General features: G+C 52.1%; 1 protein-coding gene across 3 annotated transcripts in view; it reads right to left on the bottom strand.

Moving 5' to 3' along the window:
• LOC139250567 (sulfotransferase 1 family member D1-like) overlaps positions 1-27,303 on the bottom strand; it is a 110,295-nt gene that overhangs the window by 6,060 nt on the left and 76,932 nt on the right. For all 3 annotated transcript variants that reach the window (XM_070872958.1, XM_070872960.1, XM_070872961.1), the window contains exons 3-5: positions 10,785-10,913; positions 6,835-6,932; positions 5,070-5,196 (exon numbers count right to left, since the gene is read on the bottom strand). In XM_070872958.1, the coding sequence (XP_070729059.1) occupies positions 5,070-5,196; positions 6,835-6,932; positions 10,785-10,913 (354 nt within the window). The remainder of the gene's footprint in view (positions 1-5,069; positions 5,197-6,834; positions 6,933-10,784; positions 10,914-27,303) is intronic.

Genomic DNA, 27,303 nt, shown 5'->3' with positions numbered 1-27,303 from the left:
TGCACTGACTCTCCCCGGGGTACGGGTCCCCAGTGCACTGACTCTCCCAGGGTACAGGTCCCCGGGGCACTGACTCTCCCCGGGGTATGGGTCCCCAGTGCACTGTCTCTCCCCAGGGTACAGGTCCCGGGGCACTGACTCTCCCCAGGGTACAGGTCCCCAGTGCACTGACTCTCCCCGGGGTACAGGTCCCCAGTGCACTGACTCTCCCCGGGGTACATAGAAACATAGAAACATAGAAAATAGGTGCAGGAGTAGGCCATTCAGCCCTTCTAGCCTGCACCGCCATTCAATGAGTTCATGGCTGAACATGAAACTTCAGTACCCCCTTCCTGCTTTCTCGCCATAACCCTTGATCCCCCGAGTAGTAAGGACTTCATCTAACTCCCTTTTGAATATATTTAGTGAATTGGCCTCAACTACTTTCTGTGGTAGAGAATTCCACAGGTTCACCACTCTCTGGGTGAAGAAGTTTCTCCTCATCTCGGTCCTAAATGGCTTACCCCTTATCCTCAGACTGTGACCCCTGGTTCTGGACTTCCCCAACATTGGGAACATTCTTTCTGCATCTAACCTGTCTAAACCCGTCAGAATTTTAAACGTTTCTATGAGATCCCCTCTCATTCTTCTGAACTCCAGTGAATACAAGCCCAGTTGATCCAATCTTTCTTGATAGGTCAGTCCCGCCATCCCGGGAATCAGTCTGGTGAACCTTCGCTGCACTCCCTCAATAGCAAGAATGTCCTTCCTCAAGTTAGGAGACCAAAACTGTACACAATATTCCAGGTGTGGCCTCACCAAGGCCCTGTACAACTGTATCAACACCTCCCTGCCCCTGTATTCAAATCCCCTCGCTATGAAGGCCAACATGCCATTTGCTTTCTTAACCGCCTGCTGTACCTGCATGCCAACCTTCAATGACTGATGTACCATGACACCCAGGTCTCGTTGCACCTTCCCTTTTCCTAATCTGTCACCATTCAGATAATAGTCTGTCTCTCTGTTTTTACCACCAAAGTGGATAACCTCACATTTATCCACATTATACTTCATCTGCCATGCATTTGCCCACTCACCTAACCTATCCAAGTCACTCTGCAGCCTAATAGCATCCTCCTCGCAGCTCACACTGCCACCCAACTTAGTATCATCTGCAAATTTGGAGATACTGCATTTAATCCCCTCGTCTAAATCATTAATGTACAATGTAAACAGCTGGGGCCCCAGCACAGAACCTTGCGGCACTCCACTAGTCACTGCCTGCCATTCTGAAAAGTACCCATTTACTCCTACTCTTTGCTTCCTGTCTGACAACCAGTTCTCAATCCACATCAGCACACTACCCCCAATCCCATGTGCTTTAACTTTGCACATTAATCTCTTGTGTGGGACCTTGTCGAAAGCCTTCTGAAAGTCCAAATATACCACATCAACTGGTTCTCCTTTGTCCACTTTACTGGAAACATCCTCAAAAAATTCCAGAAGATTTGTCAAGCATGATTTCCCTTTCACAAATCCATGCTGACTTGGACCTATCATGTCACCATTTTCCAGATGCACTGCTATGACATCCTTAATAATTGATTCCATCATTTTACCCACTACTGAGGTCAGGCTGACCGGTCTATAATTCCCTGTTTTCTCTCTCCCTCCTTTTTTAAAAAGTGGGGTTACATTGGCTACCCTCCACTCCATAGGAACTGATCCAGAGTCAATGGAATGTTGGAAAATGACTGTCAATGCATCCGCTATTTCCAAGGCCACCTCCTTAAGTACTCTAGGATGCAATCCATCAGGCCCTGGGGATTTATCGGCCTTCAATCCCATCAATTTCCCCAACACAATTTCCCGACTAATAAAGATTTCCCTCAGTTCCCCCTCCTTACTAGACCCTCTGACCCCTTTTATATCCGGAAGGTTGTTTGTATCCTCCTTAGTGAATACCGAACCAAAGTACTTGTTCAATTGGTCCGCCATTTCTTTGTTCCCCGTTATGACTTCCCCTGATTCTGACTGCAGGGGACCTACGTTTGTCTTTACTAACCTCTTTCTCTTTTCATACCTATAGAAACTTTTGCAATCCGCCTTAATGTTCCCTGCAAGCTTCTTCTCGTACTCCATTTTCCCTGTCCTAATCAAACCCTTTGTCCTCCTTTGCTGAGTTCTAAATTTCTCCCAGTCCCCAGGTTCGCTGCTATTTCTGGCCAATTTGTATGCCACTTCCTTGGCTTTAATACTATCCCTGATTTCCCTAGATAGCCACGGTTGAGCCACCTTCCCCTTTTTATTTTTACGCCAGACAGGAATGTACAATTGTTGTACTTCATCCATGCGGTCTCTAAATGTCTGCCATTGCCCATCCACAGTCAACCCCCTAAGTATCATTCGCCAATCTATCCTAGCCAATTCACGCCTCATACCTTCAAAGTTACCCTTCTTTAAGTTCTGGACCATGGTCTCTGAAATTACTGTTTCATTCTCCATCCTAATGCAGAATTCCACCATATTATGGTCACTCTTCCCCAAGGGGCCTCGCACAATGAGATTGCTAATTAATCCTCTCTCATTACACAACACCCAGTCTAAGATGGCCTCCCCCCTAGTTGGTTCCTCAACATATTGGTCTAGAAAACCATCCCTTATGCACTCCAGGAAATCCTCCTCCACCGTATTGCTTCCAGTTTGGCTAGCCCAATCTATGTGCATATTAAAGTCACCCATTATAACTGCTACACCTTTATTGCATGCACCCCTAATTTCCTGTTTGATGCCCTCCCCAACATCCCTATTACTGTTTGGAGGTCTGTACACAACTCCTACTAACGTTTTTTGCCCTTTGGTGTTCTGCAGCTCTACCCATATAGATTCCACATCATCCAAGCTAATGTCTTTCCTAACTATTGCATTAATCTCCTCTTTAACCAGCAATGCTACCCCACCTCCTTTTCCTTTTATTCTATCCTTCCTGAATGTTGAATACCCCTGAATGTTGAGTTCCCAGCCCTGATCATCCTGGAGCCACGTCTCCGTAATCCCAATCACATCATATTTGTTAACATCTATTTGCACAATTAATTCATCCACCTTATTGCGGATACTCCTTGCATTAAGACACAAAGCCTTCAGGCTTGTTTTATTAACACCCTTTGTCCTTTTAGAATTTTGCTGTACAGTGGCCCTTTTTGTTTTTTGCCATGGGTTTCTCTGCCCTCCACTTTTCCTCATCTCCTTTCTGTCTTTTGCTTTTGTCTCCTTTTTGTTTCCCTCTGTCTCCCTGCATTGGTTCCCATCCCCCTGCCATATTAGTTTAAATCCTCCCCAACAGCACTAGCAAACACTCCCCCTAGGACATTGGTTCCAGTCCTGCCCAGGTGCAGACCATCCGGTTTGTACTGGTCCCACCTCCCCCAGAACCGGTCCCAATGCCCCAGGAATTTGAATCCCTCCCTGCTGCACCACTGCTCAAGCCACGTATTCATCTGCGCTATCCTGCGATTCCTACTCTGACTATCACGTGGCACTGGTAGCAATCCCGAGATTACTACTTTTGAGGTCCTACTTTTTAATTTAGCTCCTAGCTCCTTAAATTCGTTTCGTAGGACCTCATCCCTTTTTTTGCCTATGTCGTTGGTACCAATGTGCACCACGACAACTGGCTGTTCTCCCTCCCATTTCAGAATGTCCTGCACCCGCTCCGAGACATCCTTGACCCTTGCACCAGGGAGGCAACATACCATCCTGGAGTCTCGGTTGCGGCCGCAGAAACGCCTATCTATTCCCCTCACAATTGAATCCCCTATCACTATTGCTCTCCCACTCTTTTTCTTGCCCTCCTGTGCAGCAGAGCCAGCCATGGTGCCATGAACTTGGCTGCTGCTGCCCTCCCCTGATGAGTCATTCCCCTCAACAGTACCCAAAGCGGTGTATCTGTTTTGCAGGGGGATGACCGCAGGGGACCCCTGCACTACCTTCCTTGCTCTACTCTTCCTGCTGGTCTTCCATTCCCTATCTGGCTGTGGACCCTTTCCCTGCGGTAAGACCAACTCACTACACGTGATACTCACGTCATTCTCAGCATCGTGGATGCTCCAGAGTGAATCCACCCTCAGCTCCAACTCCGCAACGCGGGCCGTCAGGAGCTGGAGGTGGACACACTTCCCGCACACGTAGTCGTCAGGGACACCGGAAGTGTCCCTGAGTTCCCACATGGTACAGGAGGAGCATAACACCCGACCGAGCTCTCCTGCCATGTCTTAACCCTTAGATACACTTAAACTGGTAATAACAATGTTAAAAGTTACTGACCAATATAAGAAGAAAAAGAAAAGCTACTCACCAATCACCAGCCAATCACTTACCCCCTAGGCTGTGACGTCACCTTTGTATCTTTGCCTTCTCCCTGTAGCTGCACCGGCACGCCTCTCGCCGACCCCGGACTCGAGCTGCTCCGAGCTCCCGCCTCCTCGACTGACTACAGGTCCCCAGTGCACTGACTCTCCCCAGGGTACAGGTCCCCAGTGCACTGACTCTCCCCAGGGTACAGGTCCCCAGTGCACTGACTCTCCCCAGGGTACAGGTCCCCAGTGCACTGACTCTCCCCAGGGTACAGGTCCCCAGTGCACTGACTCTCCCCAGGGTCCAGGTCCCCAGTGCACTGACTCTCCCCGGGGTACATGTCCCCAGTGCACTGACTCTCCCCAGGGTACAGGTCCCCGGGGCACTGACTCTCCCCGGGGTACGGGTCCCCAGGGCACTGACTCTCCCCAGGGTACAGGTCCCCGGGGCACTGACTCTCCCCAGGGTACAGGTCCCCAGTGCACTGACTCTCCCCGAGATACAGGTCCCCAGTGCACTGACTCTCCCCGGGGTACATGTCCCCAGTGTACTGACTCTCCCCGGGGTACAGGTCCCCAGTGCACTGACTCTCCCCAGGGTACAGGTCCCCGGGGCACCGACTCTCCCCAGGGTACGGGTCCCCAGTGCACTGACTCTCCCCAGTGCACTGACTCTCCCCGTGGTACGGGTCCCCGGGGCACCGACTCTCCCCGGGGTACAGGTCACTCACTCACCCTTCCCTTCCATGAAGCTCACGATGAACTCCTCCCACAGTCCGGGATCGGGTTGCGTCTTGTTCATCCGGTGGAAGTGGTAATAAGACACGGCATTGTCCTTGGCGTTGCGAGCGACATAGATCAACTAAGAACAGAAGAACAGAAGAATTAGGAGCAGGAGTCGACCATTCGGCCCCTCGAGCCTGTTACGCCATTTAATACGATCGCGGCTGACCTTCGATCTCAACTCCACTTTCCTGCACTGTTCCCATATCCCTCGATTCCCTTAATACCCAAAAATCTATCCACCTCGGCCTTGAATATACTCAAAGACGGAGCCTCCACAGCCCTCTGGGGCAGAGAATTCCAAAGATTCACCCCGCTCTGAGTGAAGAAGTTTCTCCTCATCTCAGTCCTCAATGGCCGACCCCTGACCCTGAGACTGTGTGACCCCTGGCTCTAGACTCCCCAGCCCCGGGGGGGAAACACCCTCCCTGTATCTACCCTGTCAAGCCCTGTAAGGATTTTGAGAACCTAAGAAATAGGAGCAGGAGTAGGCCATACGGCCCCTCGAGCCTGCTCCGCCATTCAATAAGATCACGGCTGATCTGATCATGGACTCAGCTCCACTTCCCCGCCCGCTGCCCATAACCCCAGTATGTTTCAATCACCTCTCATTCTTGAAACTCCAAGGTGGCCCGAGGCCCCACGGTGCAGGAGAAGGGCCCAGGCCCCACGGTGCAGGGGAAGGGCCCAGGCTCCACAGTGCAGGGGTAGGCCCAGGCCCCACAGTGCAGGGGTAGGCCCGAGACCCCACAGTGCAGTGGATGGGCCCAGGCCCCACAGTGCAGGGGAAGGGCCCAGGCCCCACAGTGCAGGGGAAGGGCCCAGGCCCCACGGTGCAGGGGAAGGGCCCAGGCCCCACGGTGCAGGGGAAGGGCCCAGGCTCCACAGTGCAGGGGTAGGCCCAGGCCCCACAGTGCAGGGGTAGGCCCGAGACCCCACAGTGCAGTGGATGGGCCCAGGCCCCACAGTGCAGGGGAAGGGCCCAGGCCCCACAGTGCAGGGGAAGGGCCCAGGCCCCACGGTGCAGGGGAAGGGCCCAGGCCCCACGGTGCAGGGGTAGGCCCAGGCCCCACAGTGCAGGGGTAGGCCCGGGGCCCCACAGTGCAGGGGAAGGGCCCAGGCCCCACAGTGCAGGGGTAGGCCCGGGGCCCCACAGTGCAGGGGTAGGCCCAGACCCCACGGTGCAGGGGTAGGCCCAGGCCCCACGATGCAGGAGAAGGGCCCTGGCCCCACAGTGCAGGGGAAGGGCCCAGGCCCCACAGTGCAGGGGTAGGCTCGGGGCCCCACAGTGCAGGGGAAGGGCCCAGGCCCCACAGTGCAGGGGTAGGCCCGGGGCCCCACAGTGCAGGGAAAGGGCCCAGGCCCCACAGTGCAGGGGTAGGCCCGGGGCCCCACAGTGCAGGGAAAGGGCCCAGGCCCCACAGTGCAGGGGTAGGCCCGGGGCCCCACAGTGCAGGGGAAGGGCCCAGGCCCCACAGTGCATTGGTAGGCCCGGGGCCCCACAGTGCAGGGAAAGGGCCCAGGCCCCACAGTGCAGGGGTAGGCCCGGGGCCCCACAGTGCAGGGGTAGGCCCGGGGCCCCACAGTGCAGGGGAAGGGCCCAGGCCCCACAGTGCATTGGTAGGCCCGGGGCCCCACAGTGCAGGGGAAGGGCCCAGGCCCTAGAATGGGCAAGGCGGGCGGGACTGGTAGTAGCCGTGTCTCTCGGGTACCATACCTTACAGCCCTGCTCCCAGAAGGACTTGGGGATGAGCTGGATGGGGAGATGCGTTTTGATCATCCTGGGAGACGTTGCTTTAGACAGTTGCTCCACCCCTGTGAAAGAACATTAACGCAAGAACATAAGGATTAGGAGCAGCAGTCGGCCATTCAGCCCCTCGAGCCTGCTCCGACACTCAATGAGATCAACGCTGACCTTCGACCTCAACTCCACTTTCCCGCCCGATCCCCATATCCCTCGATTCCCTTAATATCCAAAAATCTATCGAATTCTGTCTTGAATATGCTCAAAGACTGAGCCTCCACAGCCCTCTGGGGCAGAGAGTTCCAAAGATTCACCCCCCTCTGAGTGAAGAAGTTTCTCCTCATCTCAGTCCCCAATGGCCGACCCCTGACCCTGAGACTGTGTGACCCCTGGTTCTAGACTCCCCAGCCCCGGGGGGGAAACACCCTCCGTGTATCTACCCTGTCAAGCCCCCTCAGAACCTTTACATGTTTCAATGAGATCACCTCATTCTTCTAAACTCCAGAGAGTACAGACACAATCTACACAGTCGCTCCTTCTAGGACAATCCCCCCATCCCAGGAATCAGTCCGGTGAACCTTCGCTGCTCTCCCTCTGGGGCAAGTATATCCTTCCTTAGGTAAGGAGACCAGAACGGTGCACAATACTCCAGGTGTGGTCTCACCAGGCCCGATATAAGTGTAGCATGACTTATTTACTCTTATAAAACTTCCACCTCCGTAACATCACCCGTCTCCGCCCCTTGCCTCAGCTCATCCGCTGCTGAAGCCCTCATCCCTGCCTTTGTTACCTCTAGACTTGACCATTCCAACGCACTCCTGGGTGGCCTCCCACGTTCTACCCCACGTAAACTAGAGGTGATCCAAAACTCGGCTGCCCCCGTGTCCTAACTCGCACTGAGTCCCACTCACCCATCACCCCCTGTGCTCACTGCCCCCGTGTCCTAACTCACACCCAGTCCCACTCACCCATCACCCGCTGTGCTCACTGCCCCGTGTCCTAACTCACACCGAGTCCCGCTCACCCATCACCCCCTGTGCTCACTGCCCCGTGTCCTAACTCACACCCAGTCCCGCTCACCCATCACCCCCTGTGCTCACTGCCCTGTGTCCTAACTCACACCGGGTCCCACTCACCCGTCACCCACTGTGCTCACTGCCCTGTGTCCTAACTCACACCGAGTCCCGCTCACCCTTCACCCCCTGTGCTCAATGCCCCGTGTCCTAACTCGCACCCAGTCCCGCTCACCCATCACCCCCTGTGCTCAGTGCCCCGTGTCCTAACTCACACCCAGTCCCGCTCACCCATCACCCACTGTGCTCAGTGCCCCGTGTCCTAACTCACACCCAGTCCCACTCACCCATCACCCCCTGTGCTCAGTGCCCCGTGTCCTAACTCATACCCAGTCCCGCTCACCCATCACCCCCTGTGCTCACTGCCCCGTGTCCTAACTCGCACCGAGTCCCGCTCACCCATCACCCCCTGTGCTCACTGCCCCGTGTCCTAACTCACACCCAGTCCCACTCATCCATCACCCCCTGTGCTCACTGCCCTGTGTCCTAACTCACACCCAGTCCCACTCACCCATCACCCCCTGTGCTCACTGCCCCCGTGTCCTAACTCACACCCAGTCCCGCTCACCCATCACCCACTGTGCTCAGTGCCCCGTGTCCTAACTCACACCCAGTCCCACTCACCCATCACCCCCTGTGCTCAGTGCCCCGTGTCCTAACTCATACCCAGTCCCACTCACCCATCACCCCCTGTGCTCACTGCCCCGTGTCCTAACTCGCACCGAGTCCCGCTCACCCATCACCCCCTGTGCTCACTGCCCCGTGTCCTAACTCACACCCAGTCCCACTCATCCATCACCCCCTGTGCTCACTGCCCTGTGTCCTAACTCACACCCAGTCCCACTCACCCATCACCCCCTGTGCTCACTGCCCCCGTGTCCTAACTCACACCCAGTCCCACTCACCCATCACCCGCTGTGCTCACTGCCCCGTGTCCTAACTCACACCGAGTCCCGCTCACCCATCACCCCCTGTGCTCACTGCCCCGTGTCCTAACTCACACCCAGTCCCACTCACCCATCACCCCCTGTGCTCACTGCCCCGTGTCCTAACTCACACCGAGTCCCGCTCATCCGTCACCCACTGTGCTCACTGCCCTGTGTCCTAACTCACACCGGGTCCCACTCACCCGTCACCCACTGTGCTCACTGCCCTGTGTCCTAACTCACACCGAGTCCCGCTCACCCTTCACCCCCTGTGCTCAATGCCCCGTGTCCTAACTCGCACCCAGTCCCGCTCACCCATCACCCCCTGTGCTCAGTGCCCCGTGTCCTAACTCACACCCAGTCCCGCTCACCCATCACCCACTGTGCTCAGTGCCCCGTGTCCTAACTCACACCCAGTCCCACTCACCCATCACCCCCTGTGCTCAGTGCCCCGTGTCCTAACTCATACCCAGTCCCGCTCACCCATCACCCCCTGTGCTCAGTGCCCCGTGTCCTAACTCATACCCAGTCCCGCTCACCCACCACCCTCTGTGCTCACTGCCCCGTGTCCTAACTCACACCGAGTCCCGCTCAACCATTACCCCCTGTGCTCGCTGACCTACATTGGCTTCCGGTTAAGCAACGCCTCAATTTCAAAATTCTCCTCCGTGTTGACAAATCCCTCCATGGCCCTCGCCCCTCTCTAATCCCCTCCAGCCCCACAACCCCTGAGATGTCTGCGCTCCTCTAATTCTGCCCTCTCGAGCATCCCTGACTACAGTCGCTCAACCATCGGTGGCTCTGCCTTCTGTTGACTGGACCTGTAAGGGTACAACTATTTTCATGGAACAAGGCACAGGAAGAGGCCATGAACAAACTGTTTTAAAGTAAAAACATTTGGACTACCTGGGAGGCGAAAAGGCCCCAGCCTGAACAAGCGATGACTCATCGCCCATTAACAGCAGTCCCTGTGATCAAGGACTAAACTTTGGTTGTGCGCACAGACAAAGAGACCGATACTATCTATCTGAGCAGCCTTGGAGTTGATTGGCCGCAGGGGGTAAAACAGTTCACCCCAGAGACTACAAGTCTGCAAGAAACCAGGACAACAAAGGACCCGACGAAATGCACATTTTTGGATAACAAGGGCATTCAGGATAAGGAGTTATCTTTTGCACTGTCGACTCCGTGTGCAAATTAGTAGCCTCTCAACCTCATCAGCACAGCCAGTTGGACCAATCACCGCATCGATGCAGGCGCATTAATCGGACCCCGGCCCAGCGGGAAACTTATTCATACTATGGATATAAATATACGGACACAGAAACCCAAGGGGACAGAGAGACAGAAGGACAGGAACACTGCAGAGAATGGACAGAAGAACCACCAATCGGTCACGGAATCGACGACCACGGGCCTACAATAGCTACAGCCAGGAATGGTGATTGTATGTCTTCAGTCGATTTCTCTCAGAAGTCTAGTCCTGTAGTTTTTAGTCGGTTTTTGTTGCGTAATATAACCGACGCTGGGTTAAGCCTAAATTTTGTGCCACGTGTTGTCCTTTTGCACTATAAGTTCCGAGGTCTGAGAATCAGGTACAGTAAACAACAAACACCCTACAGGCCCCAAGCTCTGGAACTCAATCTCCGCCTCACTTTCCTGCTTTATGTTGCTCCTTAAAACCGACCTCTTTGAACAAGCTTTCAGCCACCTGTCCTAATTTCACCTTAAGCGGCTCGGTGTCAGAATGTTGAATCTCATAATACTCCTGCGAAGCTCCTTGGGATGTTGCACTACGTTGGAGGCACTATATGAATTCAAGTTGTTGTTGCACACCAACCTCCTTGCAGTAAAGGCCACGAGGCCATTTGCCGCATGGCACCACCCCAACACCGCACCGTGCAAGCTCTAAGCGCGGACCTACCTGAAAGTACACGAGCGGGAGAACAGATCTCCAGGAAGGGGCACCTCAGGTGCGTCGGAGCCCGTCGGCTTTTCAACAGGTCCCCGTCGGTGGCGATCAGGTCGACGATCTCCTGCATCCAGGTGGTACCTGGTGGAGAGAGTTTCCATCAAGGACTTTACCGGCAGGGCGGCGAGTCAGGACCAGTGCAAGGCTCTCCAATAGAGTGGGGCAGGAGTCCACAATTGTAAACTGTTTGGCTCCATTGGGATTGTGTACAGTGGGAGTGAAGGGGAAGGGGATTGGGTCCATTGGGATTGTGTACAATGGGAGTGAATGGGAAGGGGTTGCGTCCATTGGGATTGTGTCCAATGGGAGTGAATGGGAAGGGGTTTGTGTCCATTGGGATGGTGTCCAATGGGAGTGAATGGGAAGGGGTTGGGTCCATTGAGATGGTGTACAGTGGGAGTGAATGGGAAAGGGTTGGGTCCATTGGGATTGTGTACAATGGGAGTGAATGGGAAGGGTTTGGGTCCATTGGGATTGTGTCCAATGGGAGTGAATGGGAAGGGGTTGTGTCCATTGGGATTGTGTACAATGGGAGTGAATGGGAAGGGGTTGTGTCCATTGGGATTGTGTACAATGGGAGTGAATGGGAAGGGGTTTGGTCCATTGGGATTGTGTACAGTGGGAGTGAATGAGAAGGGGTTGGGTCCATTGGGACGGTGTACAATGGGAGTGAATGGGAAGGGTTTGGGTCCATTGGGATGGTGTACAATGGGAGTGAATGCGAAGGGTTTGAGTCCATTGGGACTGTGTACAACTTGAGTGAATGGGAAGGGTTTGGGTCCATTAGGATTGTGTACAATGGGAGTGAATGGGAAGGAGTTGTGTCCATTGGGATTGTGTACAGTGGGAGTGAATGGGAAGGAATTGGGTCCATTGGGGAAGTGTACAATGGGAGTTAATGGGAAGGGGTTGTGTCCATTGGGATTGTGTACAGTGGGAGTGAATGGGAAGGGGTTTGATCCATTGGCATTGTGTACAGTGGGAGTGAATGGGAAGGGGTTGGATCCATTGGGATGGTGTACAATGGGAGTGAATGGGAAGGGGTTTGGGTCCATTGGGATTGTGTCCAATGGGAGTGAATGGGAAGGGTTTTAGGTCCATTGGGATTATGAACAATGGAAGTGAATGGGAAGGGGTTTGGTCCATTGGGATTGTGTACAGTGGGGGTGAATGAGAAGGGGTTGGGTCCATTGGGACGGTGTACAATGGGAGTGAATGGAAAGGGTTTGGGTCCATTGGGACTGTGTACAATGAGAGTGAATGGGAAGGGTTTGGGTCCATTGGGAATGTGTACAATGGGAGAGAATGGGAAGGGATTGTGTCCATTGGGATTGTGTACAGTGGGAGTGAATTGGAAGGGGTTGTGTCCATTGGGACGGTGTACAATGGGAGTGAATGGGAAAGGTTTGGGTCCATTGGGATTGTGTACAGTGGGAGCGAATGGGAAGGGGTTTGGGTCCATTGGGATTGTGTACAGTGGGAGTGAATGGGAAGGGATTTGGGTCCATTGGGATTGTGTACAGTGGGAGTGAATGGGAAGGGGTTGTGTCCATTGGGACGGTGTACAATGGGAGTGAATGGGAAGGGGTTTGGGTCCATTGGGACGGTGTACAATGGGTGTGAATGGGAAGGGGTTGGGTCCATTGGAATTGTGTACAATGGGAGTGAATGGGAAGGGATTTCGTCCATTGGGATTATGAACAATGGAAATGAATGGGAAGGGGTTTGGGTCCATTGGGAGTGTGTACAATGGGAGTGAATGGGAAGGGGTTGGGTCCATTGGGATTGTGTACAATGGGAGTGAATGGGAAGGGGTTGGGTCCATTGGGATTGTGCCCAATGGGAGTGAATGGGAAGGGGTTGTGTCCATTGGGATTGTGTCCAATGGGAGTGAATGGGAAGGGGTTGTGTCCATTGGGATTGTGTACAGTGGGAGTGAATGGGAAGGGGTTGGGTCCATTGGAATTGTGTACAATGGGAGTGAATGGGAAGGAATTGGGTCCATTGGTACTGTGAACAGTGGGAGTGAATGGGAAGGGGTTGGGTCCATTGGGATTGTGTACAATGGGAGTGAATGGGAAGGAATTGGGTCCATTGGGACTGTGAACAGTGGGAGTGAATGGGAAGGAATTGGATCCATTGGGATTGTGGACATTGGGAGTGAATGGGAAGGGGTTGGGTCCATTGGGATTGTGTACAGTGGGAGTGAATCGGAAGGAATTGGGTCCATTCGGACTGTGTAGAGTGGGAGTGAATGGGAATGGGTTTGGTCCATTGGGATTGTGTACAATGGGAGTGAATGGGAAGGGGTTGGGTCCATTGGGATTGTGTACAATGGGAGTGAATGGGAAGGGGTTGGGTCCATTGAGATTGTGTACAATGGGAGTGAATGGGAAGGGGTTGGGTCCATTGGGATTGTATACAGTGGGAGTGAATGGGAAGGGGTTGGGTCCATTGGGATTTTTTACAATGGGAGTGAATGGGAAGGGGTTGGGTCCATTGGGATTGTGTACAATGGGAGTGAATGGGAAGGGGTTGGGTCCATTGGGATTGTGTACAGTGGAAGTGAATGGGAAGGGGTTGGGTCCATTGGGAATGTGTACAATGGGAGTGAATGGGAAGGGGTTGGGTCCATTGAGACTGTGAACAGTGGAAGTGAATGGGAAGGGGTTGGGTCCATTGGGATTGTGTACAATGGGAGTGAATGGGAAGGGGTTGGGTCCATTGGGATTGTGTACAATGGGAGTGAATGGGAAGGGGTTGGGTCCATTGGGATTGTGTCCAATGGGAGTGAATGGGATGGGGTTGTGTCCATTGGGATTGTGTCCAATGGGAGTGAATGGGAAGGGGTTGTGTCCATTGGGATTGTGTACAGTGGGAGTGAATGGGAAGGGGTTGGGTCCATTGGAATTGTGTACAATGGGAGTGAATGGGAAGGGGTTGGGTCCATTGGGACTGTGTACAGTGAGAGTGAATGGGAAGGAATTATGTGCATTGGGACTATGTAGAGTGGGAGTGAATGGGAAGAGTTTTGGTCCATTGGGATTGTGTACAGTGGGAGTGAATGGGAAGGGGGTGGGTCCATTGGGATTGTGAACAGTGGGAGTGAATGGGAAGGGGTTGTGTCCATTGGGATTGTGTACAATGGGAGTGAATGGGAAGGGGTTGGGTCCATTGGGATTGTGTACAATGGGAGTGAATGGGAAGGGGTTGGGTCCATTGGGATTGTGTACAGTGGGAGTGAATGGGAAGGGGTTGGGTCCATTGGGATTGTGTACAATGGGAGTGAATGGGAAGGGGTTGGGTCCATTGAGACTGTGAACAGTGGAAGTGAATGGGAAGGGGTTGGGTCCATTGGGATTGTGTACAATGGGAGTGCATGGGAAGGGGTTGGGTCCATTGGGATTGTGTACAATGGGAGTGAATGGGAAGGGGTTGGGTCCATTGGGATTGTGTCCAATGGGAGTGAATGGGAAGGGGTTGGGTCCATTGGGATTGTGTACAGTGGGAGTGAATGGGAAGGGGTTTAGGTCCATTGGGATTGTGTCCAATGGGAGTGAATGGGAAGGGATTGTGTCCATTGGGATTGTGTACAGTGGGAGTGAATGGGAAGGGGTTGGGTCCATTGGAATTGTGTACAATGGGAGTGAATGGGAAGGGGTTGGGTCCATTGGGATTGTATACAGTGAGAGTGAATGGGAAGGAATTATGTGCATTGGGACTATGTAGAGTGGGAGTGAATGGGAAGGGTTTTGGTCCATTGGGATTGTGTACAGTGGGAGTGAATGGGAAGGGGTTGGGTCCATTGGGATTGTGAACAGTGGGAGTGAATGGGAAGGGGTTGTGTCCATTGGGATTGTGTACAATGGGAGTGAATGGGAATGGGTTGGGTCCATTGGGATTGTGTACAATGGGAGTGAATGGGAAAGGGTTGGGTCCATTGGGATTGTGTACAGTGGGAGTGAATGGGAAGGGGTTGGGTCCATTGGGATTGTGTACAATGGGAGTGAATGGGAAGGGGTTGGGTGCATTGAGACTGTGAACAGTGGAAGTGAATGGGAAGGGGTTGGGTCCATTGGGATTGTGTACAATGGGAGTGCATGGGAAGGGGTTGGGTCCATTGGGATTGTGTACAATGGGAGTGAATGGGAAGGGGTTGGGTCCATTGGGATTGTGTCCAATGGGAGTGAATGGGAAGGGGTTGGGTCTATTGGGATTGTGTACAGTGGGAGTGAATGGGAAGGGGTTTAGGTCCATTGGGATTGTGTCCAATGGGAGTGAATGGGAAGGGATTGTGTCCATTGGGATTGTGTACAGTGGGAGTGAATGGGAAGGGGTTGGGTCCATTGGGACTGTGAACAGTGCGAGTGAATGGGAAGGGGTTGGGTCCATTGGGATTGTGTACAATGGGAGTGAATGGGAAGGGGTTGGGTCCATTGGGATTGTGTACAGTGAGAGTGAATGGGAAGGAATTATGTGCATTGGGACTATGTAGAGTGGGAGTGAATGGGAAGGGGTTTGGTCCATTGGGATTGTGTACAATGGGAGTGAATGGGAAGGAATTGGGTCCATTGGGACTGTGAACAGTGGGAGTGAATGGGAAGGAATTGGATCCATTGGGATTGTGTACAGTGGGAGTGAATGGGAAGGGTTTGGGTCCATTGGGATGGTGAACAGTGGGAGTGAATCGGAAGGAATTGGGTCCATTCGGAACTGTGTAGAGTGGGAGTGAATCGGAAGGGGTTTGGTCCATTTGGATTGTGTACAATGGGAGTGAATGGGAAGGGGTTGGGTCCATTGGGATTGTGTACAATGGGAGTGAATGGGAAGGGGTTGGGTCCATTGAGATTGTGTACAATGGGAGTGAATGGGAAGGGGTTGGGTCCATTGGGATTGTATACAGTGGGAGTGAATGGGAAGGGGTTGGGTCCATTGGGATTGTGAACAGTGGGAGTGAATGGCAAGGGGTTGGGTCCTTTGGGATTGTGTACAATGGGAGTGAATGGGAAGGGGTTGGGTCCATTGGGATTGTGTACAATGGGAGTGAATGGGAAGGGGTTGGGTCCATTGGGATTGTGTACAGTGGGAGTGAATGGGAAGGGGTTGGGTCCATTGGGATTGTGTACAATGGGAGTGAATGGGAAGGGGTTGGGTCCATTGAGACTGTGAACAGTGGAAGTGAATGGGAAGGGGTTGGGTCCATTGGGATTGTGTACAATGGGAGTGCATGGGAAGGGGTTGGGTCCATTGGGATTGTGTACAGTGAGAGTGAATAGGAAGGAATTAGCTCCATTGGGACTGTGTAGAGTGGGAGTGAATGGGAAGGGGTTTGGTCCATTGGGATTGTGTACAATGGGAGTGAATGGGAAGGAATTGGGTCCATTGGGACTGTGTACAGTGGGAGTAAATGGGAAGGAATTGGATCCATTGGGATTGTGTACAGTGAGAGTGAATGGGAAGGAGTTGGGTCCATTGGGACTGTGAACAGTGGGAGTGAATGGGAAGGAATTGGGTCCATTGGGATTGTGTACAGTGGGAGTGAATGGGAAGGGGTTTAGGTCCATTGGGATTGTGTACAGTGGGAGTGAATGGGAAGGGGTTTAGGTCCATTGGGATTTTGTACAATGGGAGTGAATGAGAAGGGGTTGGGTCCATTGGGATTGTGTACAGTGGGAGTGAATGGGAAGGGGTTGGGTCCATTGGGATTGTGTACAATGGGAGTGAATGGGAAGTGGTTGGGTTCATTGCAATTGTATACAGTGGGAGTGAATGGGAAGGATTTGGATCCATTGGACTTGTGTACAGTGGGAGTGAATGGGAAGGGGTTTTGTCCATTGGGATTGTGTACAGTGGGAGTGCATGGGAAGGGGTTTGGGTCCATTGGGACTGAGAATAGTGGGAGTGAATGGGACAGAATTGGGTCCATTGGGATTGTGTACAGTGGGAGTGAATGGGAAGGATTTGGATCCATTGGACTTGTGTACAGTGGGAGTGAATGGGAAGGGGTTGGGTCCATTGGGATTGTGTACAATGGGAGTGAATGGGAAGGGGTTGGGTCCATTGGGATTGTGTACAGTGAGAGTGAATGGGAAGGAATTATGTGCATTGGGACTATGTAGAGTGGGAGTGAATGGGAAGGGGTTTGGTCCATTGGGATTGTGTACAATGGGAGTGAATGGGAAGGAATTGGGTCCATTGGGACTGTGAACAGTGGGAGTGAATGGGAAAGAATTGGATCCATTGGGATTGTGTACAGTGGGAGTGAATGGGAAGGGTTTGGGTCCATTGGGATTGTGAACAGTGGGAGTGAATCGGAAGGAATTGGGTCCATTCGGAACTGTGTAGAGTGGGAGTGAATCGGAAGGGGTTTGGTCCATTTGGATTGTGTACAATGGGAGTGAATGGGAAGGGGTTGGGTCCATTGGGATTGTGTACAATGGGAGTGAATGGGAAGGGGTTGGGTCCATTGAGATTGTGTACAATGGGAGTGAATGGGAAGGGGTTGGGTCCATTGGGATTGTATACAGTGGGAGTGAATGGGAAGGGGTTGGGTCCATTGGGATTGTGAACAGTGGGAGTGAATGGGAAGGGGTTGGGTCCTTTGGGATTGTGTACAATGGGAGTGAATGGGAAGGGGTTGGGTCCATTGGGATTGTGTACAATGGGAGTGAATGGGAAGGGGTTGGGTCCATTGGGATTGTGTACAGTGGGAGTGAATGGGAAGGGGTTGGGTCCATTGGGATTGTGTACAATGGGAGTGAATGGGAAGGGGTTGGGTCCATTGAGACTGTGAACAGTGGAAGTGAATGGGAAGGGGTTGGGTCCATTGGGATTGTGTACAATGGGAGTGCATGGGAAGGGGTTGGGTCCATTGGGATTGTGTACAGTGAGAGTGAATAGGAAGGAATTAGCTCCATTGGGACTGTGTAGAGTGGGAGTGAATGGGAAGGGGTTTGGTCCATTGGGATTGTGTACAATGGGAGTGAATGGGAAGGAATTGGGTCCATTGGGACTGTGAACAGTGGGAGTAAATGGGAAGGAATTGGATCCATTGGGATTGTGTACAGTGAGAGTGAATGGGAAGGAGTTGGGTCCACTGGGACTGTGAACAGTGGGAGTGAATGGGAAGGAATTGGGTCCATTGGGATTGTGTACAGTGGGAGTGAATGGGAAGGGGTTTAGGTCCATTGGGATTGTGTACAGTGGGAGTGAATGGGAAGGGGTTTAGGTCCATTGGGATTTTGTACAATGGGAGTGAATGAGAAGGGGTTGGGTCCATTGGGATTGTGTACAGTGGGAGTGAATGGGAAGGGGTTGGGTCCATTGGGATTGTGTACAATGGGAGTGAATGGGAAGTGGTTGGGTTCATTGCAATTGTATACAGTGGGAGTGAATGGGAAGGATTTGGATCCATTGGACTTGTGTACAGTGGGAGTGAATGGGAAGCGGTTTTGTCCATTGGGATTGTGTACAGTGGGAGTGCATGGGAAGGGGTTTGGGTCCATTGGGACTGTGAATAGTGGGAGTGAATGGGACAGAATTGGGTCCATTGGGATTGTGTACAGTGGGAGTGAATGGGAAGGGGTTGGCTCCATTGGGATTGTGTACAGTGGGAGTGAATGGGAAGGGGTTGGGTCCATTGGGACTGTGAACAGTTGGAGTGAATGGGAAGGAATTGGGTCCATTGGGACTGTGAACAGTGGGAGTGAATGGGAAGGGGTTGGGTCCATTGGGATTGTTTACAGTGGGAGTGAATGTGAAGGGGTTGGGTCCATTGGGATTGTGTACAATGGGAGTGAATGGGAAGGGGTTGGGTCCATTGGGATTGTGTACAGTGGGAGTGAATGGGAAGGGGATTGGTCCATTGGGATTGTGTACAGCGGGAGTGAATGGGTAGGGGTTGGGTCCATTGGGATTGTGTACAGTGGGAGTGAATGGGAAGGGCTTGGGTCCATTGGGACTGTGAACAGTGGGAGTAAATGGGAAGGAATTGTGTCCATTGGGATTGTGTACAGTGGGAGTGAATGAGAAGGGGTTGGGTCCATTGGGACGGTGTACAATGGGAGAGGATGGGAAGGGTTTTGGTCCATTGGGACTGTGTAGAATGGGAGTGAATGGGAAGGGTTTGGGTCCATTGGGATTGTGTACAGTGGGAGTGAATGGGAAGGGGTTGGATCCATTGGGATGGTGTACAATGGGAGTGAATGGGAAGGGGTTTGGGTCCATTGGGATTCTGTCCAATGTGAGTGAATGGGAAGGGGTTTAGGTCCATTGGGATTGTGTACAGTGGGAGTGAATGGGAAGCGATTTGGTCCATTGGGATTATGAACAATGGAAGTGAATGGGAAGGGGTTTGGTCCATTGGGATTGTGTACAGTGGGGGTGAATGAGAAGGGGTTGGGTCCATTGGGACGGTGTACAATGGGAGTGAATGGAAAGGGTTTGGGTCCATTGGGACTGTGTACAATGGGAGTGAATGGGAAGGGGTTGTGTCCATTGGGATTGTAAACAGTGGGAGTGAATGGGAAGGAATTGGGTCCATTGAGATTGTGTACAGTGGGAGTGAATGGGAAGGGGTTTAGGTCCATTGGGATTTTGTACAATGGGAGTGAATGAGAAGTGGTTGGGTCCATTGGGATTATGTACAGTGGGAATGAATGGGAAGGGGTTGGGTCCATTGGGATTGTGTACAATGGGAGTGAATGGGAAGGGGTTGGGTACATTGGGATTGTGTACAATGGGAGTGAATGGGAAGGAATTGGGTCCATTGGGACTGTGAACAGTGGGAGTGAATGGGAAGGAATTGGATCCATTGGGATTGTGTACAGTGGGAGTGAATGGGAAGGGGTTGGGTCCATTGGGATTGTGTACAGTGGGAGTGAATCGGAAGGAATTGGGTCCATTGGGATTGTGTCCAATGGGAGTGAATGGGAAGGGGTTGTGTCCATTGGGACGGTGTACAATGGGAGTGAATGGGAAAGGTTTGGGTCCATTGGGATTGTGAACAGTGGGAGCGAATGGGAAGGGGTTTGGGTCCATTGGGATTGTGTACAGTGGGAGTGAATGGGAAGGGATTTGGGTCCATTGGGATTGTGTACAGTGGGAGTGAATGGGAAGGGGTTGTGTCCATTGGGACGGTGTACAATGGGAGTGAATGGGAAGGGGATTGGTCCATTGGGATTGTGTATAGCGGGAGTGAATGGGAAGGGGTTGGGTCCATTGGGATTGTGTACAGTGGGAGTGAATGGGAAGGGCTTGGGTCCATTGGGACTGTGAACAGTGGGAGTAAATGGGAAGGAATTGTGTCCATTGGGATTGTGTACAGTGGGAGTGAATGAGAAGGGGTTGGGTCCATTGGGACGGTGTACAATGGGAGAGGATGGGAAGGGTTTTGGTCCATTGGGACTGTGTAGAATGGGAGTGAATGGGAAGGGTTTGGGTCCATTGGGATTGTGTACAGTGGGAGTGAATGGGAAGGGGTTGGATCCATTGGGATGGTGTACAATGGGAGTGAATGGGAAGGGGTTTGGGTCCATTGGGATTCTGTCCAATGGGAGTGAATGGGAAGGGGTTTAGGTCCATTGGGATTGTGTACAGTGGGAGTGAATGGGAAGCGATTTGGTCCATTGGGATTTTGAACAATGGAAGTGAATGGGAAGGGGTTTGGTCCATTGGGATTGTGTACAGTGGGGGTGAATGAGAAGGGGTTGGGTCCATTGGGACGGTGTACAATGGGAGTGAATGGAAAGGGTTTGGGTCCATTGGGATTTTGTACAATGGGAGTGAATGAGAAGTGGTTGGGTCCATTGGGATTATGTACAGTGGGAATGAATGGGAAGGGGTTGGGTCCATTGGGATTGTGTACAATGGGAGTGAATGGGAAGGGGTTGGGTACATTGGGATTGTGTACAATGGGAGTGAATGGGAAGGAATTGGGTCCATTGGGACTGTGAACAGTGGGAGTGAATGGGAAGGAATTGGATCCATTGGGATTGTGTACAGTGGGAGTGAATGGGAAGGGGTTGGGTCCATTGGGATTGTGTACAGTGGGAGTGAATCGGAAGGAATTGGGTCCATTGGGATTGTGTCCAATGGGAGTGAATGGGAAGGGGTTGTGTCCATTGGGACGGTGTACAATGGGAGTGAATGGGAAAGGTTTGGGTCCATTGGGATTGTGTACAGTGGGAGCGAATGGGAAGGGGTTTGGGTCCATTGGGATTGTGTACAGTGGGAGTGAATGGGAAGGGATTTGGGTCCATTGGGATTGTGTACAGTGGGAGTGAATGGGAAGGGGTTGTGTCCATTGGGACGGTGTACAATGGGAGTGAATGGGAAGGGGTTTGGGTCCATTGGGTCGGTGTACAATGGGTGTGAATGGGAAGGGGTTGGGTCCATTGGAATTGTGTACAATGGGAGTGAATGGGAAGGGATTTGGTCCATTGGGATTATGAACAATGGAAATGAATGGGAAGGGGTTTGGGTCCATTGGGAGTGTGTACAATGGGAGTGAATGGGAAGGGGTTGGGTCCATTGGGATTGTGTACAATGGGAGTGAATGGGAAGGGGTTGTGTCCATTGGGACGGTGTACAATGGGAGTGAATGGGAAGGGGTTGTGTCCATTGGGATTGTGTCCAATGGGAGTGAATGGGAAGGGGTTGTGTCCATTGGGATTGTGTACAGTGGGAGTGAATGGGAAGGGGTTGTGTCCATTGGGACGGTGTACAATGGGAGTGAATGGGAAGGGGTTTGGGTCCATTGGGACGGTGTACAATGGGTGTGAATGGGAAGGGGTTGGGTCCATTGGAATTGTGTACAATGGGAGTGAATGGGAAGGGATTTGGTCCATTGGGATTATGAACAATGGAAATGAATGGGAAGGGGTTTGGGTCCATTGGGAGTGTGTACAATGGGAGTGAATGGAAAGGGGTTGGGTCCATTGGGATTGTGTACAATGGGAGTGAATGGGAAGGGGTTGGGTCCATTGGGATTGTGCCAAATGGGAGTGAATGGGAAGGGGTTGTGTCCATTGGGATTGTGTCCAATGGGAGTGAATGGGAAGGGGTTGTGTCCATTGGGATTGTGTACAGTGGGAGTGAATGGGAAGGGGTTGGGTCCATTGGAATTGTGTACAATGGGAGTGAATGGGAAGGAATTGGGTCCATTGGTACTGTGAACAGTGGGAGTGAATGGGAAGGGGTTGGGTCCATTGGGATTGTGTACAATGGGAGTGAATGGGAAGGAATTGGGTCCATTGGGACTGTGAACAGTGGGAGTGAATGGGAAGAAATTGGGTCCATTGGGACTGTGAACAGTGGGAGTGAATGGGAAGGGGTTGGGTCCATTGGGATTGTTTACAGTGGGAGTGAATGTGAAGGGGTTGGGTCCATTGGGATTGTGTACAATGGGAGTGAATGGGAAGGGGTTGGGTCCATTGGGATTGTGTACAGTGGGAGTGAATGGGAAGGGGATTGGTCCATTGGGATTGTGTACAGCGGGAGTGAATGGGAAGGGGTTGGGTCCATTGGGATTGTGTACAGTGGGAGTGAATGGGAAGGGCTTGGGTCCATTGGGACTGTGAACAGTGGGAGTAAATGGGAAGGAATTGTGTCCATTGGGATTGTGTACAGTGGGAGTGAATGAGAAGGGGTTGGGTCCATTGGGACGGTGTACAATGGGAGAGGATGGGAAGGGTTTTGGTCCATTGGGACTGTGTAGAATGGGAGTGAATGGGAAGGGTTTGGGTCCATTGGGATTGTGTACAGTGGGAGTGAATGGGAAGGGGTTGGATCCATTGGGATGGTGTACAATGGGAGTGAATGGGAAGGGGTTTGGGTCCATTGGGATTCTGTCCAATGGGAGTGAATGGGAAGGGGTTTAGGTCCATTGGGATTGTGTACAGTGGGAGTGAATGGGAAGCGATTTGGTCCATTGGGATTATGAACAATGGAAGTGAATGGGAAGGGGTTTGGTCCATTGGGATTGTGTACAGTGGGGGTGAATGAGAAGGGGTTGGGTCCATTGGGACGGTGTACAATGGGAGTGAATGGAAAGGGTTTGGGTCCATTGGGACTGTGTACAATGGGAGTGAATGGGAAGGGGTTGTGTCCATTGGGATTGTAAACAGTGGGAGTGAATGGGAAGGAATTGGGTCCATTGAGATTGTGTACAGTGGGAGTGAATGGGAAGGGGTTTAGGTCCATTGGGATTTTGTACAATGGGAGTGAATGAGAAGTGGTTGGGTCCATTGGGATTATGTACAGTGGGAATGAATGGGAAGGGGTTGGGTCCATTGGGATTGTGTACAATGGGAGTGAATGGGAAGGGGTTGGGTACATTGGGATTGTGTACAATGGGAGTGAATGGGAAGGAATTGGGTCCATTGGGACTGTGAACAGTGGGAGTGAATGGGAAGGAATTGGATCCATTGGGATTGTGTACAGTGGGAGTGAATGGGAAGGGGTTGGGTCCATTGGGATTGTGTACAGTGGGAGTGAATCGGAAGGAATTGGGTCCATTGTGATTGTGTCCAATGGGAGTGAATGGGAAGGGGTTGTGTCCATTGGGACGGTGTACAATGGGAGTGAATGCGAAAGGTTTGGGTCCATTGGGATTGTGTACAGTGGGAGCGAATGGGAAGGGGTTTGGGTCCATTGGGATTGTGTACAGTGGGAGCGAATGGGAAGGGATTTGGGTCCATTGGGATTGTGTACAGTGGGAGTGAATGGGAAGGGGTTGTGTCCATTGGGACGGTGTACAATGGGAGTGAATGGGAAGGGGATTGGTCCATTGGGATTGTGTACAGCGGGAGTGAATGGGAAGGGGTTGGGTCCATTGGGATTGTGTACAGTGGGAGTGAATGGGAAGGGCTTGGGTCCATTGGGACTGTGAACAGTGGGAGTAAATGGGAAGGAATTGTGTCCATTGGGATTGTGTACAGTGGGAGTGAATGAGAAGGGGTTGGGTCCATTGGGACGGTGTACAATGGGAGAGGATGGGAAGGGTTTTGGTCCATTGGGACTGTGTAGAATGGGAGTGAATGGGAAGGGTTTGTGTCCATTGGGATTGTGTACAGTGGGAGTGAATGGGAAGGGGTTGGATCCATTGGGATGGTGTACAATGGGAGTGAATGGGAAGGGGTTTGGGTCCATTGGGATTCTGACCAATGGGAGTGAATGGGAAGGGGTTTAGGTCCATTGGGATTGTGTACAGTGGGAGTGAATGGGAAGCGATTTGGTCCATTGGGATTTTGAACAATGGAAGTGAATGGGAAGGGGTTTGGTCCATTGGGATTGTGTACAGTGGGGGTGAATGAGAAGGGGTTGGGTCCATTGGGACGGTGTACAATGGGAGTGAATGGAAAGGGTTTGGGTCCATTGGGACTGTGTACAATGGGAGTGAATGGGAAGGGGTTGTGTCCATTGGGATTGTAAACAGTGGGAGTGAATGAGAAGGAATTGGGTCCATTGAGATTGTGTACAGTGGGAGTGAATGGGAAGGGGTTTAGGTCCATTGGGATTTTGTACAATGGGAGTGAATGAGAAGTGGTTGGGTCCATTGGGATTATGTACAGTGGGAATGAATGGGAAGGGGTTGGGTCCATTGGGATTGTGTACAATGGGAGTGAATGGGAAGGGGTTGGGTACATTGGGATTGTGTACAATGGGAGTGAATGGGAAGGAATTGGGTCCATTGGGACTGTGAACAGTGGGAGTGAATGGGAAGGAATTGGATCCATTGGGATTGTGTACAGTGGGAGTGAATGGGAAGGGGTTGGGTCCATTGGGATTGTGTACAATGGGAGTGAATGGGAAAGGTTTGGGTCCATTGGGATTGTGTACAGTGGGAGTGAATGGGAAGGGATTTGGGTCCATTGGGATTGTGTACAGTGGGAGTGAATGGGAAGGGGTTGTGTCCATTGGGACGGTGTACAATGGGAGTGAATGGGAAGGGGTTTGGGTCCATTGGGTCGGTGTACAATGGGTGTGAATGGGAAGGGGTTGGGTGCATTGGAATTGTGTACAATGGGAGTGAATGGGAAGGGATTTGGTCCATTGGGATTATGAACAATGGAAATGAATGGGAAGGGGTTTGGGTCCATTGGGAGTGTGTACAATGGGAGTGAATGGGAAGGGGTTTGGGTCCATTGGGATTCTGTCCAATGGGAGTGAATGGGAAGGGGTTTAGGTCCATTGGGATTGTGTACAGTGGGAGTGAATGGGAAGCGATTTGGTCCATTGGGATTTTGAACAATGGAAGTGAATGGGAAGGGGTTTGGTCCATTGGGATTGTGTACAGTGGGGGTGAATGAGAAGGGGTTGGGTCCATTGGGACGGTGTACAATGGGAGTGAATGGAAAGGGTTTGGGTCCATTGGGATTTTGTACAATGGGAGTGAATGAGAAGTGGTTGGGTCCATTGGGATTATGTACAGTGGGAATGAATGGGAAGGGGTTGGGTCCATTGGGATTGTGTACAATGGGAGTGAATGGGAAGGGGTTGGGTACATTGGGATTGTGTACAATGGGAGTGAATGGGAAGGAATTGGGTCCATTGGGACTGTGAACAGTGGGAGTGAATGGGAAGGAATTGGATCCATTGGGATTGTGTACAGTGGGAGTGAATGGGAAGGGGTTGGGTCCATTGGGATTGTGTACAGTGGGAGTGAATCGGAAGGAATTGGGTCCATTGGGATTGTGTCCAATGGGAGTGAATGGGAAGGGGTTGTGTCCATTGGGACGGTGTACAATGGGAGTGAATGGGAAAGGTTTGGGTCCATTGGGATTGTGTACAGTGGGAGCGAATGGGAAGGGGTTTGGGTCCATTGGGATTGTGTACAGTGGGAGTGAATGGGAAGGGATTTGGGTCCATTGGGATTGTGTACAGTGGGAGTGAATGGGAAGGGGTTGTGTCCATTGGGACGGTGTACAATGGGAGTGAATGGGAAGGGGTTTGGGTCCATTGGGTCGGTGTACAATGGGTGTGAATGGGAAGGGGTTGGGTCCATTGGAATTGTGTACAATGGGAGTGAATGGGAAGGGATTTGGTCCATTGGGATTATGAACAATGGAAATGAATGGGAAGGGGTTTGGGTCCATTGGGAGTGTGTACAATGGGAGTGAATGGGAAGGGGTTGGGTCCATTGGGATTGTGTACAATGGGAGTGAATGGGAAGGGGTTGTGTCCATTGGGACGGTGTACAATGGGAGTGAATGGGAAGGGGTTGTGTCCATTGGGATTGTGTCCAATGGGAGTGAATGGGAAGGGGTTGTGTCCATTGGGATTGTGTACAGTGGGAGTGAATGGGAAGGGGTTGTGTCCATTGGGACGGTGTACAATGGGAGTGAATGGGAAGGGGTTTGGGTCCATTGGGACGGTGTACAATGGGTGTGAATGGGAAGGGGTTGGGTCCATTGGAATTGTGTACAATGGGAGTGAATGGGAAGGGATTTGGTCCATTGGGATTATGAACAATGGAAATGAATGGGAAGGGGTTTGGGTCCATTGGGAGTGTGTACAATGGGAGTGAATGGAAAGGGGTTGGGCCCATTGGGATTGTGTACAATGGGAGTGAATGGGAAGGGGTTGGGTCCATTGGGATTGTGCCAAATGGGAGTGAATGGGAAGGGGTTGTGTCCATTGGGATTGTGTCCAATGGGAGTGAATGGGAAGGGGTTGTGTCCATTGGGATTGTGTACAGTGGGAGTGAATGGGAAGGGGTTGGGTCCATTGGAATTGTGTACAATGGGAGTGAATGGGAAGGAATTGGGTCCATTGGTACTGTGAACAGTGGGAGTGAATGGGAAGGGGTTGGGTCCATTGGGATTGTGTACAATGGGAGTGAATGGGAAGGAATTGGGTCCATTGGGACTGTGAACAGTGGGAGTGAATGGGAAGAAATTGGGTCCATTGGGACTGTGAACAGTGGGAGTGAATGGGAAGGGGTTGGGTCCATTGGGATTGTTTACAGTGGGAGTGAATGTGAAGGGGTTGGGTCCATTGGGATTGTGTACAATGGGAGTGAATGGGAAGGGGTTGGGTCCATTGGGATTGTGTACAGTGGGAGTGAATGGGAAGGGGATTGGTCCATTGGGATTGTGTACAGCGGGAGTGAATGGGAAGGGGTTGGGTCCATTGGGATTGTGTACAGTGGGAGTGAATGGGAAGGGCTTGGGTCCATTGGGACTGTGAACAGTGGGAGTAAATGGGAAGGAATTGTGTCCATTGGGATTGTGTACAGTGGGAGTGAATGAGAAGGGGTTGGGTCCATTGGGACGGTGTACAATGGGAGAGGATGGGAAGGGTTTTGGTCCATTGGGACTGTGTAGAATGGGAGTGAATGGGAAGGGTTTGGGTCCATTGGGATTGTGTACAGTGGGAGTGAATGGGAAGGGGTTGGATCCATTGGGATGGTGTACAATGGGAGTGAATGGGAAGGGGTTTGGGTCCATTGGGATTCTGTCCAATGGGAGTG

The sequence above is a fragment of the Pristiophorus japonicus genome, unplaced genomic scaffold (assembly GCF_044704955.1).
Source record: "Pristiophorus japonicus isolate sPriJap1 unplaced genomic scaffold, sPriJap1.hap1 HAP1_SCAFFOLD_391, whole genome shotgun sequence".
Classification (NCBI taxonomy): Eukaryota; Metazoa; Chordata; class Chondrichthyes; family Pristiophoridae; genus Pristiophorus; species Pristiophorus japonicus.
The sequence above is the reverse complement of the archived record's forward strand: the minus strand, read 5'-3'. Positions and strand labels throughout refer to the sequence as shown.